Source organism: Sorex fumeus, unplaced genomic scaffold, assembly GCF_029834395.1.
Source record: "Sorex fumeus unplaced genomic scaffold, SorFum_2.1 ptg000024l, whole genome shotgun sequence".
In the NCBI taxonomy this organism is placed as follows: domain Eukaryota; kingdom Metazoa; phylum Chordata; class Mammalia; order Eulipotyphla; family Soricidae; genus Sorex; species Sorex fumeus.
In genome coordinates, this window is record NW_026606081.1 from 55888629 (window position 1) to 55900423 (window position 11795).

General features: G+C 52.3%; 2 protein-coding genes across 2 annotated transcripts; one reads left to right on the plus strand and one right to left on the minus strand.

Moving 5' to 3' along the window:
- The first annotated feature begins 495 nt into the window (after positions 1–495).
- CUNH15orf40 (chromosome unknown C15orf40 homolog) lies at positions 496–4132 on the plus strand. The gene is made up of 4 exons (XM_056114069.1): positions 496–632; positions 980–1097; positions 1598–1725; positions 3287–4132. The coding sequence occupies exons 1-4, from the start codon at positions 519–521 to the stop codon at positions 3380–3382; spliced, it is 456 nt and encodes a 151-aa protein (XP_055970044.1). The 5' UTR covers positions 496–518; the 3' UTR covers positions 3383–4132.
- A 4455-nt stretch (positions 4133–8587) lies between these two features.
- Positions 8588–11394, minus strand: RAMAC (RNA guanine-7 methyltransferase activating subunit). Its single transcript, XM_056114070.1, has 3 exons — positions 11332–11394; positions 10331–10509; positions 8588–9259 (listed from the first exon to the last, which is right to left on the minus strand). The coding sequence occupies exons 2-3, from the start codon at positions 10498–10500 to the stop codon at positions 9076–9078; spliced, it is 354 nt and encodes a 117-aa protein (XP_055970045.1). The 5' UTR covers positions 10501–10509; positions 11332–11394; the 3' UTR covers positions 8588–9075.
- Positions 11395–11795: the final 401 nt, after the last annotated feature.

Sequence of the window (11795 nt, forward strand, 5' to 3'; positions counted from 1 at the left end):
AACACACGTGGGTTACTCCTGGCGCTGCACTCAGGAATTACTCCTGGCGGTGCTCGAGGGATCATATGGGATGCTGGGAATCGAACCCGGGTCGGCCGCGTGCAAGGCAAACGCCCTACCCGCTGTGATATCCCTGTCCTTTCATGAGTCTGTCATTTGTCTTTTTCCTCTAACAGTTGCAAGTGACCTAGGACTGTTGTCACTAGATGTTGACCAGTCCCACTTAAAGCCTTCTTGGAACACAGGAGAGAGAGAAAGAGAGAGGGGGGAGGGAGGGAGAGAGCGTGAGTTCATGCAGTCACAGAAATGTTCACACGTTTCTGTGGGCTTCCAATCCTGCAGAAACCAGGAGCTCTGTTCTCCTCCGACAGCAGAGGTCGCGCTTGCGTCGGGACCGCGGGGTGCGCTCCGCGCAGGCGCAGGAGGTACGCCCGGCGCCCGGCAGTTCTCGGGAGGCCGCGGTTCCTCTCGCGCAGGCGCAGAGCGGGCTTCCGGCGCCAGTCGCGCTCCTGGCGGTAATGCGGCGGCTTGGCGGCCAGTGGCGGCGGCTCGGAGGTGGAACGGACGCCCGGGCCTTCGCCCGCCACATTCCAGGTTCCGAGATGCCTAGGAAGGCCGGTGCCACGGGCAAGGTCAGTGTCGGTGGGTGCGGGAATGCCAGCTGACGGGACATTACCCCGCTCTCCGCCCCCCACTCACCGTCAGTCCCCAGGGCGCGCCAACACGTGCCCCCGAGACACCGGCAGCCCAGGTGAGACCCCGCGCCCCGGAGCAGGTGCCGCCGGGGCCCGAGGTTGGGGGAGTGGGGGCGCGGGGCGGGGGTGGGAGCGCGGGGAGGGCGAGGCTTGGCGCTCTGGGGCGGAGCGTCCTGTCCCGGCGGGGTTTGTGCTGGGACCCGGCTCCTTACGGGGCAGGCGGAGGTCCCGGCAGCCCGGAATCGGGTCCTGGGGGCGCGCGGCTGACTGTGCCGTGGTTTTAGGGTAAGAGCCAGGACCCCGGCCCTCCGCCGCCCCGCGGGCCAGTGGCCGTTGACCCCAAAGGCTGTGTCACGATCGCCATCCACGCCAAGCCTGGCGCCAGGCTGAACGCGGTCGCAGGTACCCGGGAGCGCGTGGAGACGAGGGTCGTGGGCGCCCACCTGCATGGGTGACCGCGCTCAGCAGAGATGTGGATGGCCCGGGGGTGCATGGAGAGGCCTGGGGCCTTGCGTATGCAAGTCAGGCCCACTGCTCCAAGCGTCTCTCATTCTCGCGGAGAGCTGCAAACCCGGCGCTTAAAACTGGGTTGGGTGGGGTTGGGTTGGGTGGGGTTGGGTGGGGTAGGCAAAGTACGGGGTTCCAGCCGGGCCTTGCAGGGCGGGCCCCTTGCGTGAAGCCCATCTCTCGAGCCCCAGCGCTGAAGTTCCCAGTACACCAGTTTATTACCTTAATGGTCATTTATATTTTGCAAAGGAGGCCTGAGAATCGGAATGCGTTAACTCAGTTGCTGGGGTGGAGGCCAGGATTTTCCACGTAGTTTCTGAGACTCCTAGCAGCCCGAGAAGTTCGTGAACCAGAAGGACCGAGACCCTAAGACAAATCCGTGGCTTTTATTCCAGACCTGACAGCGGAGGCGGTGAGCGTGAGTATTGCCGCCCCTCCCACCGAGGGCGAGGCTAACGCAGAGCTCTGCCGCTACCTCTCCAAGGTCCTGGACCTCAGGAAGAGCGACGTGGTTTTGGAGAAGGTAGGTGTGTGGCCCCTTGCTCTCCCCCTTGCCCCCTCTTCGCAGTCATTCAATCACTAAAGGATGTGGATTTTCCTGCGAGTTTCCTAATTCCTCCAGCTGGGCCCAGGAGCAGTTGCCCCATTCCCAACACAATCCCCGTTTTCCTTTGCAAACCTGTCCCTGCACCTGGTCTGTCAGCTTCACCCCATACCAAGACATGGAAGGTGGTTCCCCTCACTTGGCATCTCTGTTAGTGAACCCGCCGAGCCTTGTGACCCTACCGTTGTCTTCGCTCTCTGACAGCAGCCTGTGGCCTCCTTGTTATCTTGCCTGTCACAATCCCCCAGGAAGGATTTCATCAGGTTCCTAGTTGTCACCCTGACTCACTGAAGTACCACCTGCAGGAGAGAGACAGGGAATGTTTGTTTCTTTTTACTTACATTTTTGGCTTTCTGGGTTCCACCCGGCAATGTTCAGGGGTTACTCCTGGTGGTGCTTGGGGGACCATGTGGGATGCCAGGGATGAATCCAGGTCAGCTGTGCACAAGGCCAATGACCTCCCAGCTGTAGGAAGCTCCGCCCCCAACTTTCTTAACACTTTGTTCTCTGGTGTTCTGGATGGAGTGACGCATTCAAGGTCACTGCCTAATCGCTAATCGTCTGCACCAGAAATCTGTCTAATTGGGTGACTTCCCCGCCATCCACTCCCCTCTGACAGGGTATTTCTGGTTTTCTGTGAGAAATACTTGAATTCGTATGTGAACATTTGGCTGACTGGTCTGATCTCTTTGCTTCCCTATGATAAGTGTCCCTGTTTGCTCTTTCCTATCTTCAAAAGATGTTTCCAAGCAACTTCTTTTTATAGTGGACCTAAATGACTCTTTAACCACCACTGGTGTTGGTAGTTTTGAGTTTTCAGAAACGTGTAACATGTAGAGAATAGCAGCTTGTTCCGTATTTGGAATATTCTCTACCAAGTTTACGTAAAATTATTATTCTTGACAATTTAAAAGCTAATTTTCAGGCCAGAGATGTATCCCGAACAGAGTGCCAGCTTTTGCTTTGCTTGCCCAAGGCCCAGGTTTGTTCCCTGGCACTACCAGTCCCCACCCTGTGCACACAGCCCCTGTGCACTGCTGGGTGTGGCCCAAAAACAAATTAACAAAAATTTTATAGAAAAACAAAAGAAATTCCTAAGAACTGGGGGTAGGGTGTTTGCCTTGCAGGAGGCCAACGTGGGTTCAATCCAGCGCAGAGCCAGGAGTAAGCCCTGCGCATTGCTAGTGTGCACCCCCCTCCCCCCCAAAAAAAGGGGGGGAAATGCACATAATGGATTCCATACTCATTTTGGAATTTCAGTGGTTGGTAGGAAGGCAAAAACCTTGAATACTTGTGAACATTTGTAGTGAAGAGGGATGGTTCTGAGTCTGATTAGGACAGAAATGGCCATGGCCCCCGGGAGCTACGCTGGTGGGGAGGCTTTCACCTGCCACTGTGACATGAACTACCGAGGTCACAGTGTCTCAGAGCACTAGGGCATCTAGTGTGTGCGCTGACACCATTTGTTCCTTTTGTCCAGGGCGGTAAATCTCGTGAAAAAGTGGTCAAGCTTTTGGCCTCCACAACTCCAGAAGAAGTCTTGGAGAAGTTAAAAAAGCAAGTCGAAAAAGAATAAAAGCAAGACATGGAAAATCCATTCCCAGCAGCAGTTTCATTGTTAATGCTGAAGAAGCTATTAGGTTGGAAATGCAAAATGGTAGGACTTTCAAAAGCATTCTACCCAGGATATTGGTACCACTTGGAACATATTTGTCTGGTTCTGTGACCTCACAAAGCTGCCAACTGGGGAGAATGTTAGGAGTGGCTGTGACTAAGCATCGAGACTTCTCTAAGATCACAGTCTATAGGACAGCATTGCTAAGAGCTTCACGTCTCCATCATAAATGAAAATGTTTCCACAGCACTTCGAGAATTTGGGGGATTGCCCTCTTACCCAGTTTCCAAGTGACAGAGGAACACAGAAAGGTTTCCTGTGCCTTTTAAATGCCACTGAACATTTTACATGAAAAACCAAGAATAATCAAGACTTGAAGTTTCATGTTCCCTCTCCATTTGGAGACATCACTCCAGGCAGTCGCCTTCTTGGATGGCAGCTACAAATGGCGGATTTGTAATTCTGATGCTTCTCAAGACCCCCAGAAGGACAATGCAGCCCTTCCAGGGACTCAGGGTAGAGCCCAGGCCATGTGCCTGAGGCCCTAGGCTCCATCACTTGCACCAAAAATAAGAACTAGAGGCTATTTCCATTGAGTGTAAAAGGTAGTCAGAAATTTATATCTATGTAAAAGCTTCAGAAATGAATAATATCTTGATTGTAAATATTCTGTGCAGATTCAAGTAAGCTGACAAGATTAATAACCTGATTACTTTGTTCATCAAAGAAACCTGATTTACAGTTGCTTTGTGTTGTATTGATAGACAAATGCTTTAAAAATGTGTAATGAGGCCAGAGAGATGGCCCAGTGGGCTGAGCAACTTGCCCAAAACCTGGACTTGGTCCTGGCACTGTATGGACCCCAGAGTACTGCCAGAAGAGGCACCAAATAACAACTCAAAAAAAAAAAATCACCCAGATTCAGGGTCAGAAATGTAATGCTGCTGAAGTGCTTCCCTTGTATATATAAGGCTCTAGCACAGCAAAAACTAACAATACTAAATGCATAAGAAGGACCGACAGCAATGAGTTTGTTATGGTAAGAAGTGAAAAGGATTCAGCTAGTCCCACTTTTGTCCTTTTTTTTTTGCAGGAGTACTGCTGTTTATTCAGCCTTTGATTAGGCTGATTGAAAAGAGCATGAACTCCACCTTACTTTTTTTTTCCTTTTTTTTTTTAACAATTTTATTTATTGAATCACCGTGAGAGCAGTTACAACTTTCACGTTTAAGTCTCGGTCATACAATGAAACACCCGTCCCTTCACCAGTGCCCATTTTCCACCATCAAAAACTCCAGTATACCCCCCATTCCACACCCTCCCCCTGCCTGTGGGGCAGATGATTTCCACATTACTCTCTCTCTACCTTGATTGCATTCAATATTTTGACACCAGACCCACCATTATTATTTAAGATTTTACCCCAACACTCAGATCTGCCAAAAAGGCAACAGTAGACAATTTGTTTCCTATTGCTGGTTATAAAGAACATGATTTTGGATTTTCGAAACTTAAAAAATTAAATCTAGAGGGATTTCTGCCAAAACCTGCTAGGCTCCAGGATTTGTTCCTGGGTCTCTGGGATCATGGCCCTTAAGCAGCTTGATCAGGAGCCAGGGAGGCTGTTCATGGGCGGCGACTCAGGATCTCTTTGGGGTGGGGAGGAAAGGGCCGGCTTCACCCCCATCCCATGAGGCCCCATGTGTCTCATCACTGCGGGCCCAAACCTGACTGTCCAGTGGCCTCTGGAGGATGGCAGCCACCGAGCTGCCAGGGGGAACAGGCCAAGGCACAAAACCTATTCCCACCTGGGGTGGCCCAGCGCCAGTAACCTACTGTGGGGACCAGACACATTTCTGCCAAAAGCCGCTGGGTTCCGAGGTTCGTTTCTGAGTCTCTGGGATTATGGCCATTAAGCCGCTTGATTGGAGCCAGGCCATTCATGGGCAGCGGGCAACTCGGGGTCTTGTTGGGGCGGGGAGGAAAGGGCCGGTTTCACCCCCATCCCAAGGTCCCACGTGTCTTGTCACTGCGGACCCAAACCTGACTGTCCAATGGCCTCTGGAAGATGGTGGCCACCAAGCCGCCAAGAGGGAGCAGGTGGAGGGACAACACCCTTTCCCCCTTGGGGTGGTCTGGCGCCGGTAACCCATTGTGGGGACCAGATGCATCTCTGCCAAAAGCCAGAGTTCCGAAATTTGTCTCTGAGTCTCTGGGATCATGGCTGTTAAGCAGTTCGATCAGGAACCAGAGAGGCCACGCCTCCAATTATATAGCTGAGCCGGAGGTGGTTTGTGGGTGTGTCTCCCACATACCTAACTTTTGGCCATTTACTTTCTTGGTAAACTTGGTCCCAAGTTGTTGGGGTCTGGCCAAAGGCACAGCAGCAATTTTGGGGTATCTGGAGGTCTGAAGGTGCCATCAGGCTGCTGATGCACTTGCTTCACAGGCACAGACTGACCTGCTGGTGGCACCACACCCCCACCGCTTTTGTCCTGTTGATGAAGACCTTGGACCAGAAAGGCGGGCACTTGTCCAGGAGCACACTGACAGTTGTCTCGGAGATGGCTTGAGATCTTTTCCTACTCTCTCAAACCCACTTCGGTGTTTTTCGGCTGCTGGTCAGTCTGGGGGTGCAGGCTTGATCCCGGCATGAACCCCTGAGGTTTACCGGAAGCTGCCCTGCAGTAGCCAGAGCCACAGAAAGCAGCATCTGAAACAGGTCTGTGTTGTCTGTGCATGAAACAGGCATGACTGCATGGTCACGGCTAAGAGCAGCTTAACACTTGTACAGTCTCATTTCTGTGTTGCCAGGCATGTGCACAGTGCACAAAGGAAAGAAAAATCGCAAATGACTAAAACACACACAAGTGAAAAAAGCTCTGGCCGGGAGCCAGGAAAGCAGCGTTATGCTCCTAGTCAGAAGCTGGAGATGCTCTGGGAAATTAAACCGCATTGGCAGTGGGAGAAAATATCACGAGATTAGCCTCACTCAAGTCACTGAAATGCAGAGGAAACCCAGCAGGTGATTAACAGGCGTGGCTCCCCAAGCCCTGGGGACAGTGGCATGCCCTGGGCCTGTGAACCCTGCCGTAGAGCAGCTTGGCGTCAGCACCTAGTGGCCACTGGGAAGGCTTGTCCTTCCCTTACCACCCCGGCCATCTGGAAACCTGGCCAGCTACAAGTGAGTGCTGGCATCAAACCCAGACCACCCCCACACACAGCACGCACTCATCGTCCCCAGCCCCAGGTCAGCCCCTGGATATGAAGGCTCTCAGGTACCACTTGTCTGCCCACTCTCCCCTGCTGCCATAATAGCACCTGTTTATCTGCACGCCAGTGCCTCTACAAGGCCACCCACCTGGAGTCCTGCCACTGCTGCTACAGGATCACAGGCAACCATTTTGCCCAAGCTGTTCTCCCAGGCTCCCAGAAGGCCCCCAGGTCCTGGGTGTCTGCTCTGCCCCCAGTTAGTTCCTGTGGAGTGAACCCAGCTTCTAGAAATACTGGCACTCTAGGCTACTTGCCAGTTGAATGGTTAGAAACCTACTACTACTTGAATCTGGTTTATTTGGCCCCAGGAACCATAAGCAATCTAGTTTAGATTCTGTAGAAAGTTGACTGAATCTGAAATACTGATCTAAATAAGTCACTTCAACCAATGTCAGTTTACTTTTTCTGTAGTTTTTTGATTTTTTTGTCTCTGGGCCATACCTGGCAGTGCTCAGGGATCACTCCTGATTGTTTCAAGAAATGGTATCAGATGCCAGGGATCTAACTCAGGTCAGCCGTGTGCAAGGCAAGTGCTCTACCTGCTATACATCACTCAGGGCCCCCCTGTTTTTCATTTTGGGTCACACCTGGCGATGCACAGGGGTTACTCCTGGCTCTGCACTCAGTAATTATTCCTGGCAGTGCTCGGGGGACCATATGGGATGCTGGGAATTGAACCCAGGTCGGCCGCGTGCAAGGCAAATGCCTTACCTGCTGTGCTATCACTCCAGCCCCTCAGGCCTCTTTTCAGTTGTTTAATTCTATACCAAAAACAAACCTCTGAATATTTTATTTTTTTTTTTGCTTTTTGGATCACCTGGCAGTGCACAGAGATTACTCCTGGCTCTACTCTCAGAAATTACTGCTGGCGTTGTTCAGGGTACCATATGGGATGCTGGGAATCAAACCCGGGTCGGCCGCGGGCAAGGCAAACACCCTACCTGTTGTGCTATTGCTCCAGCCCCATACCTCTGAATTTTTAAGTAGAGCTTGAGTGGCCTATATAACTTAGGATATCAAAACCAAATAACCAGTCTATTTACTATTTAAAAGTATGTATGTATGTGTCGTGTGTATGTACTGTTTAAAATAGGAAAGTTTTCAGTTAATAGCTTCTCTGCAGTACGTCATTTGTCCAAGCAAAGCTGAGTGCTCCACGAGCACTGTTTCCTTGAAGGGAGGAAGTGGGCAACCCAGGCTGCCTGATGCAGGGGGTATTAGTTACTGACACAGCCTTCACACATGCCATGGTGCTGGGTTGTTGAGTCAGGCTGTGAATTGTTACAGTTACACTGGGTTTGCATGTAAAGAATCAAGTGCAAAGAATCAACTAGAAAATGTCTGAGGTATTCAGAACCAAGAGTGTAGTTATTTTAGCGGGTAGAGTGTTTACCTTGCACACGGCCAACCAGGGTTCGATTCCATCCCTCTCAGAGAGCCCGGCAAGCTACCAAGAGTCTCCTGCCCACACGGCAGAGCCTGGCGAGCTCCCCATGGCATATTCGATATGCCAAAAACAGTAATATGTCTGACAATGGAGACATTACTGGTGCCCAAGCAAATCAATAAACAACGGGGGGACAGTGCTACAGACTCCAACATCAATGCTGTGGATAATGGTTCAGGCACGGACTGTTCCCTTTTGTTTTAGGATTTTTGTGGTCGTTTTGGGTCACATCTGACAATGCTCAGGGGTCACTCATGGCAGTGCTCTGGGGACAATGAGATGCCAGGGATTGAATCCAGGTTCACCCGAGTATAGTGCAAGCGCCTACCTACTGTACAATCACTCTCAATGACTCTATTCCTCCAGTCTTCTAAAAAGACACTACATGATTGTGGTGACTCACCCTAGAGCGAAAATAATCACATAGTAGCAGTCACAACAGAAGCCAAGACAAAGAGACTCCAGCTCTTTTATTTTTTCAGGGCCTGACACGTCACCTCCAGAGGCAGTTCTGCCCCCAGCCCTACAATTTCCCTCTGACTGCTGATGTGTGTTACAAGTCATGGGTCAATCATAGCAATTTCACCGCATTTGGGGAGTGAGCAGATCCAGGCATATGTATAACCCCTTATCTAACAAAGTAAATGCATTTTCTAGTTGACAATTTTAATTTCTGTATGAAACAAAGAGAACTCCTAGAGGTCAAAGAGGTAAAACTAAACCAAGTCCAATGCATATGATGTCATCCACAACCTCGGGGGATCCTTTCCTGGGACCATCATATCCCTAGTAAGATCTAATTTTTTTTTCCAATTCAAGTTTCAAAAAAATAACAATCCGCTCTCCAAACTCAGGTTTTGTGGAACAGACCAACCGAAGACACTTACGAGCCACATTCCCAGAGAAAATGGCTTTGCTGACCACCGGTGTCCTGTCAGTCTTCTCCATAGGGAGGCTGCTTCTTGTAGCCACAGTGTCCATACTGTGGGAGGTAGTAGGGGTCTTGTCTCTGCTGCTGGTAACTGTTCCCCCAGGATCGTCCGTGCCACTGACTTGATCGACTGTCATTGGACCACCCCCGTCTGCCATCCCCTCTAAAATGTCTATTGTCTTGTACCCTGCAAGGATAAAAAAGATTGGGATGCTTTTTATATACTTTTAAGGGTTTTGGGGTCACGCCTAGTGGTGCTCAGGGGCTATTACCAGCTAATTACTGGGTGGAGGAAGAGTGTTGCTCTCCAGTGCTGGGAATCAAAGCATTTGTTCCAGCTCTTTGTATCATCTCCTCCCCCCCAAAATAAAATAAAATAAAATAACTCTTTCCTGAGACTTGATTTATCATCTAATATTCAGGAAATGAGAAAACATTCTACCATAATTCAGTACCAGTTACTCAAAACCTTCCTAAGACTTAAGTCATTCTTCCATTATTGCATGATGATCTTTACAGAGAACAAATCCTTAACAGAGCTGTTCTGAATCTAACTGAAACGGAGCCAACTGTTCAGAAGCAGCACAGGAATTTATTCCTTCGGCTGTTCTGAAACATCAAACAGGTGCTTCAAGCTTATAAGCTTTTCTTCTTAAGTGAAATCAAAACAACACCTTCATAGGATTTAACACAAACATTTCATAGGAGACAACTTTTCTTGGGGGGACTGGGGATGGGGAGAAGGGGAGGGAGGAGGAGAGAGGGGGTGCAAACCTGGAAATGCTCAGGTCACTCCTGGCTCTACACTCAGGGATCATGCCTGGTGGTGCACAGGGGACTATATGGGAATCTGGGGATCAAACTTAGGTCAATCATGCAAGACAAATGTCCTCCCCACTGCCCTATCACTCCAGCCTGGAGACCTAGTGAGCGTGGGGACACATACATGCTCGACCACTTGACACTATCCCCACCCCAAGATTCAGGGCTTGAAAGCCATTTTTTAAAACCAAGAGCAAACACACACTTGCACATGCACGCACATGCATAAGTGTGCACAAATACCCTATCCCATGAAAAATACATGGTGTCAGCAATGAGCGTGCTTCCCCCATCCCAGGCACCATGATCAGATACAAGGCAGGTGCCTTACTAAGCAAACACTGCTCCCTCCCTGCCCTCAACGCTTTCTGGGCAGATCAGAGCTGTCCCCTGCGGGCCTGGTCATCTGCATCGACTGTCCTGGCGGAACACCTACCAGTTGCCTCGATTCCTTTGGTTCCCACCAGCTCTGCTATTCCACTCCTCGACAATTGGAGGGGTCTCGGGAGGGCGTTTTAGGTACTCCTGGAATTCCTGGTCCTCTTCTGTGAATCTCTTGGCAAACATCTCTTCGAATTTCCGTACTGCTTCAGAAGTGTCCGTCATTTTGATATTCTGTAGTTTCAAATGTTTTATATTACAACTTTTAAAATGTCTTACCAGATACTGAAAACCAGGAGAATAATTTTATGTCGATTTGGAACGATTGTTACACAAAACCCCCGGTGCATCCTTTTCGTGGGGTTGGGGGGACCCTGGGATGCTCAAGGATCACTCCTAGAGGGCTGGGGGGACCCTGGGATGCTCAAGGATCACTCCTAGAGGGCTGGGGAGACCCTGGGATGCTCAAGGATCACTCCTAGTGGGCTGGGGGGACCCTGGGATGCTCAAGGATCACTCCTAGTGGGCTGGAGGAGGGGGCAATATGGAATGCGGGAGACCAAGTCCGTGCCAGGGAAAAAGCCCTCCCACACGACGGCTCGGGCCCCAAGACTTGCGCGCGTGCTTTTCCCTTTCCGATGTCTGCGTCACTGTCCACGCCTTGGCTTATGTCTGCATCTGTCTATGCGTGTGTCTACGCTCTGAGTGCCGGTACCTGCGTCTGTCCCCGTGTCCCTGCATGGTGGTGCCGGTATCTACGTCTGTCTGTGTCGCGGGGTGACGGGGGTGCGGCTAAGCAGTCCGCGCTCCCCAGCCCCACCCAACCGAGCCCGAACCCTTCTCCCTGCGCGGCCTCCTGCTCACGCCCGAAGCCCGCGCCCCGCGGATGCTCTTCCCCGGCCCTGCGCTCTGGGACCGAGTCCCCGCCGCAGAGACGGCGCCCCGGGGTCCCCCGACCCGCCAGCCCACCCCCGTCTGCAGGCAAGGGCAGCCCTGCACGGTCCCCTTCCGGGCCCTCGCGACATCGACCACCCGATCTCAGACGCGACCACGTACTGTCCGCGCTCCGGGGCCGCCGCGCCGCCGCAGGGATGCAGCCGCCCCGCCACGCCGGCAGAAACCGGGCGCCACTTCCGCTTCCGGGGGGAGGTCTCGCGAGGTCCGGGCGGAAGTCCCGGCCCGCCCGGCGAGACCCGCCGCTTCCGGTCGCCGGCGCCTGCCGCGCCTGGCCGTGGGGCGGGGGCTGCGCTCTGTCGTGTCTCCCTCGGAGGCGCGGCGAGGGGCGGGCGGCGTCTCCCTGCACGGCCCCGCGACCCTGGCGCCCCCGGCGCGGCGCTGGGGTGGCCTTGCCGGGCCCCCTCAAACGTCCCTGGAGAGGCGGTTCTCGGCGTGTGTCCTGTGGCCGACTTGAGCCTCTGCTCCGTGGCCCGAGTTGAAGTGACAGATTCCCCCGTGTCCTTGCATCTCGGTGTTATCCCCTTTGCACCCCGCCTTCGCGCCCCCCGGTGTGCGGTTACTGG

Coding starts and splice junctions, on each gene's coding strand:
- RAMAC (XM_056114070.1), bottom strand. CDS start 10,500: ATGACGGACACTTCTGAAGCAGTACGGAAATTCGAAGAGATGTTTGCC. Junction 9,260..10,330: donor CAAAGGAATCGAGGCAACTG/GTAGGTGTTCCG, acceptor TTATCCTTGCAG/GGTACAAGACAATAGACATT.
- CUNH15orf40 (XM_056114069.1), top strand. CDS start 519: ATGCGGCGGCTTGGCGGCCAGTGGCGGCGGCTCGGAGGTGGAACGGAC. Junction 1,098..1,597: donor CAGGCTGAACGCGGTCGCAG/GTACCCGGGAGC, acceptor CTTTTATTCCAG/ACCTGACAGCGGAGGCGGTG. Junction 1,726..3,286: donor GCGACGTGGTTTTGGAGAAG/GTAGGTGTGTGG, acceptor CCTTTTGTCCAG/GGCGGTAAATCTCGTGAAAA.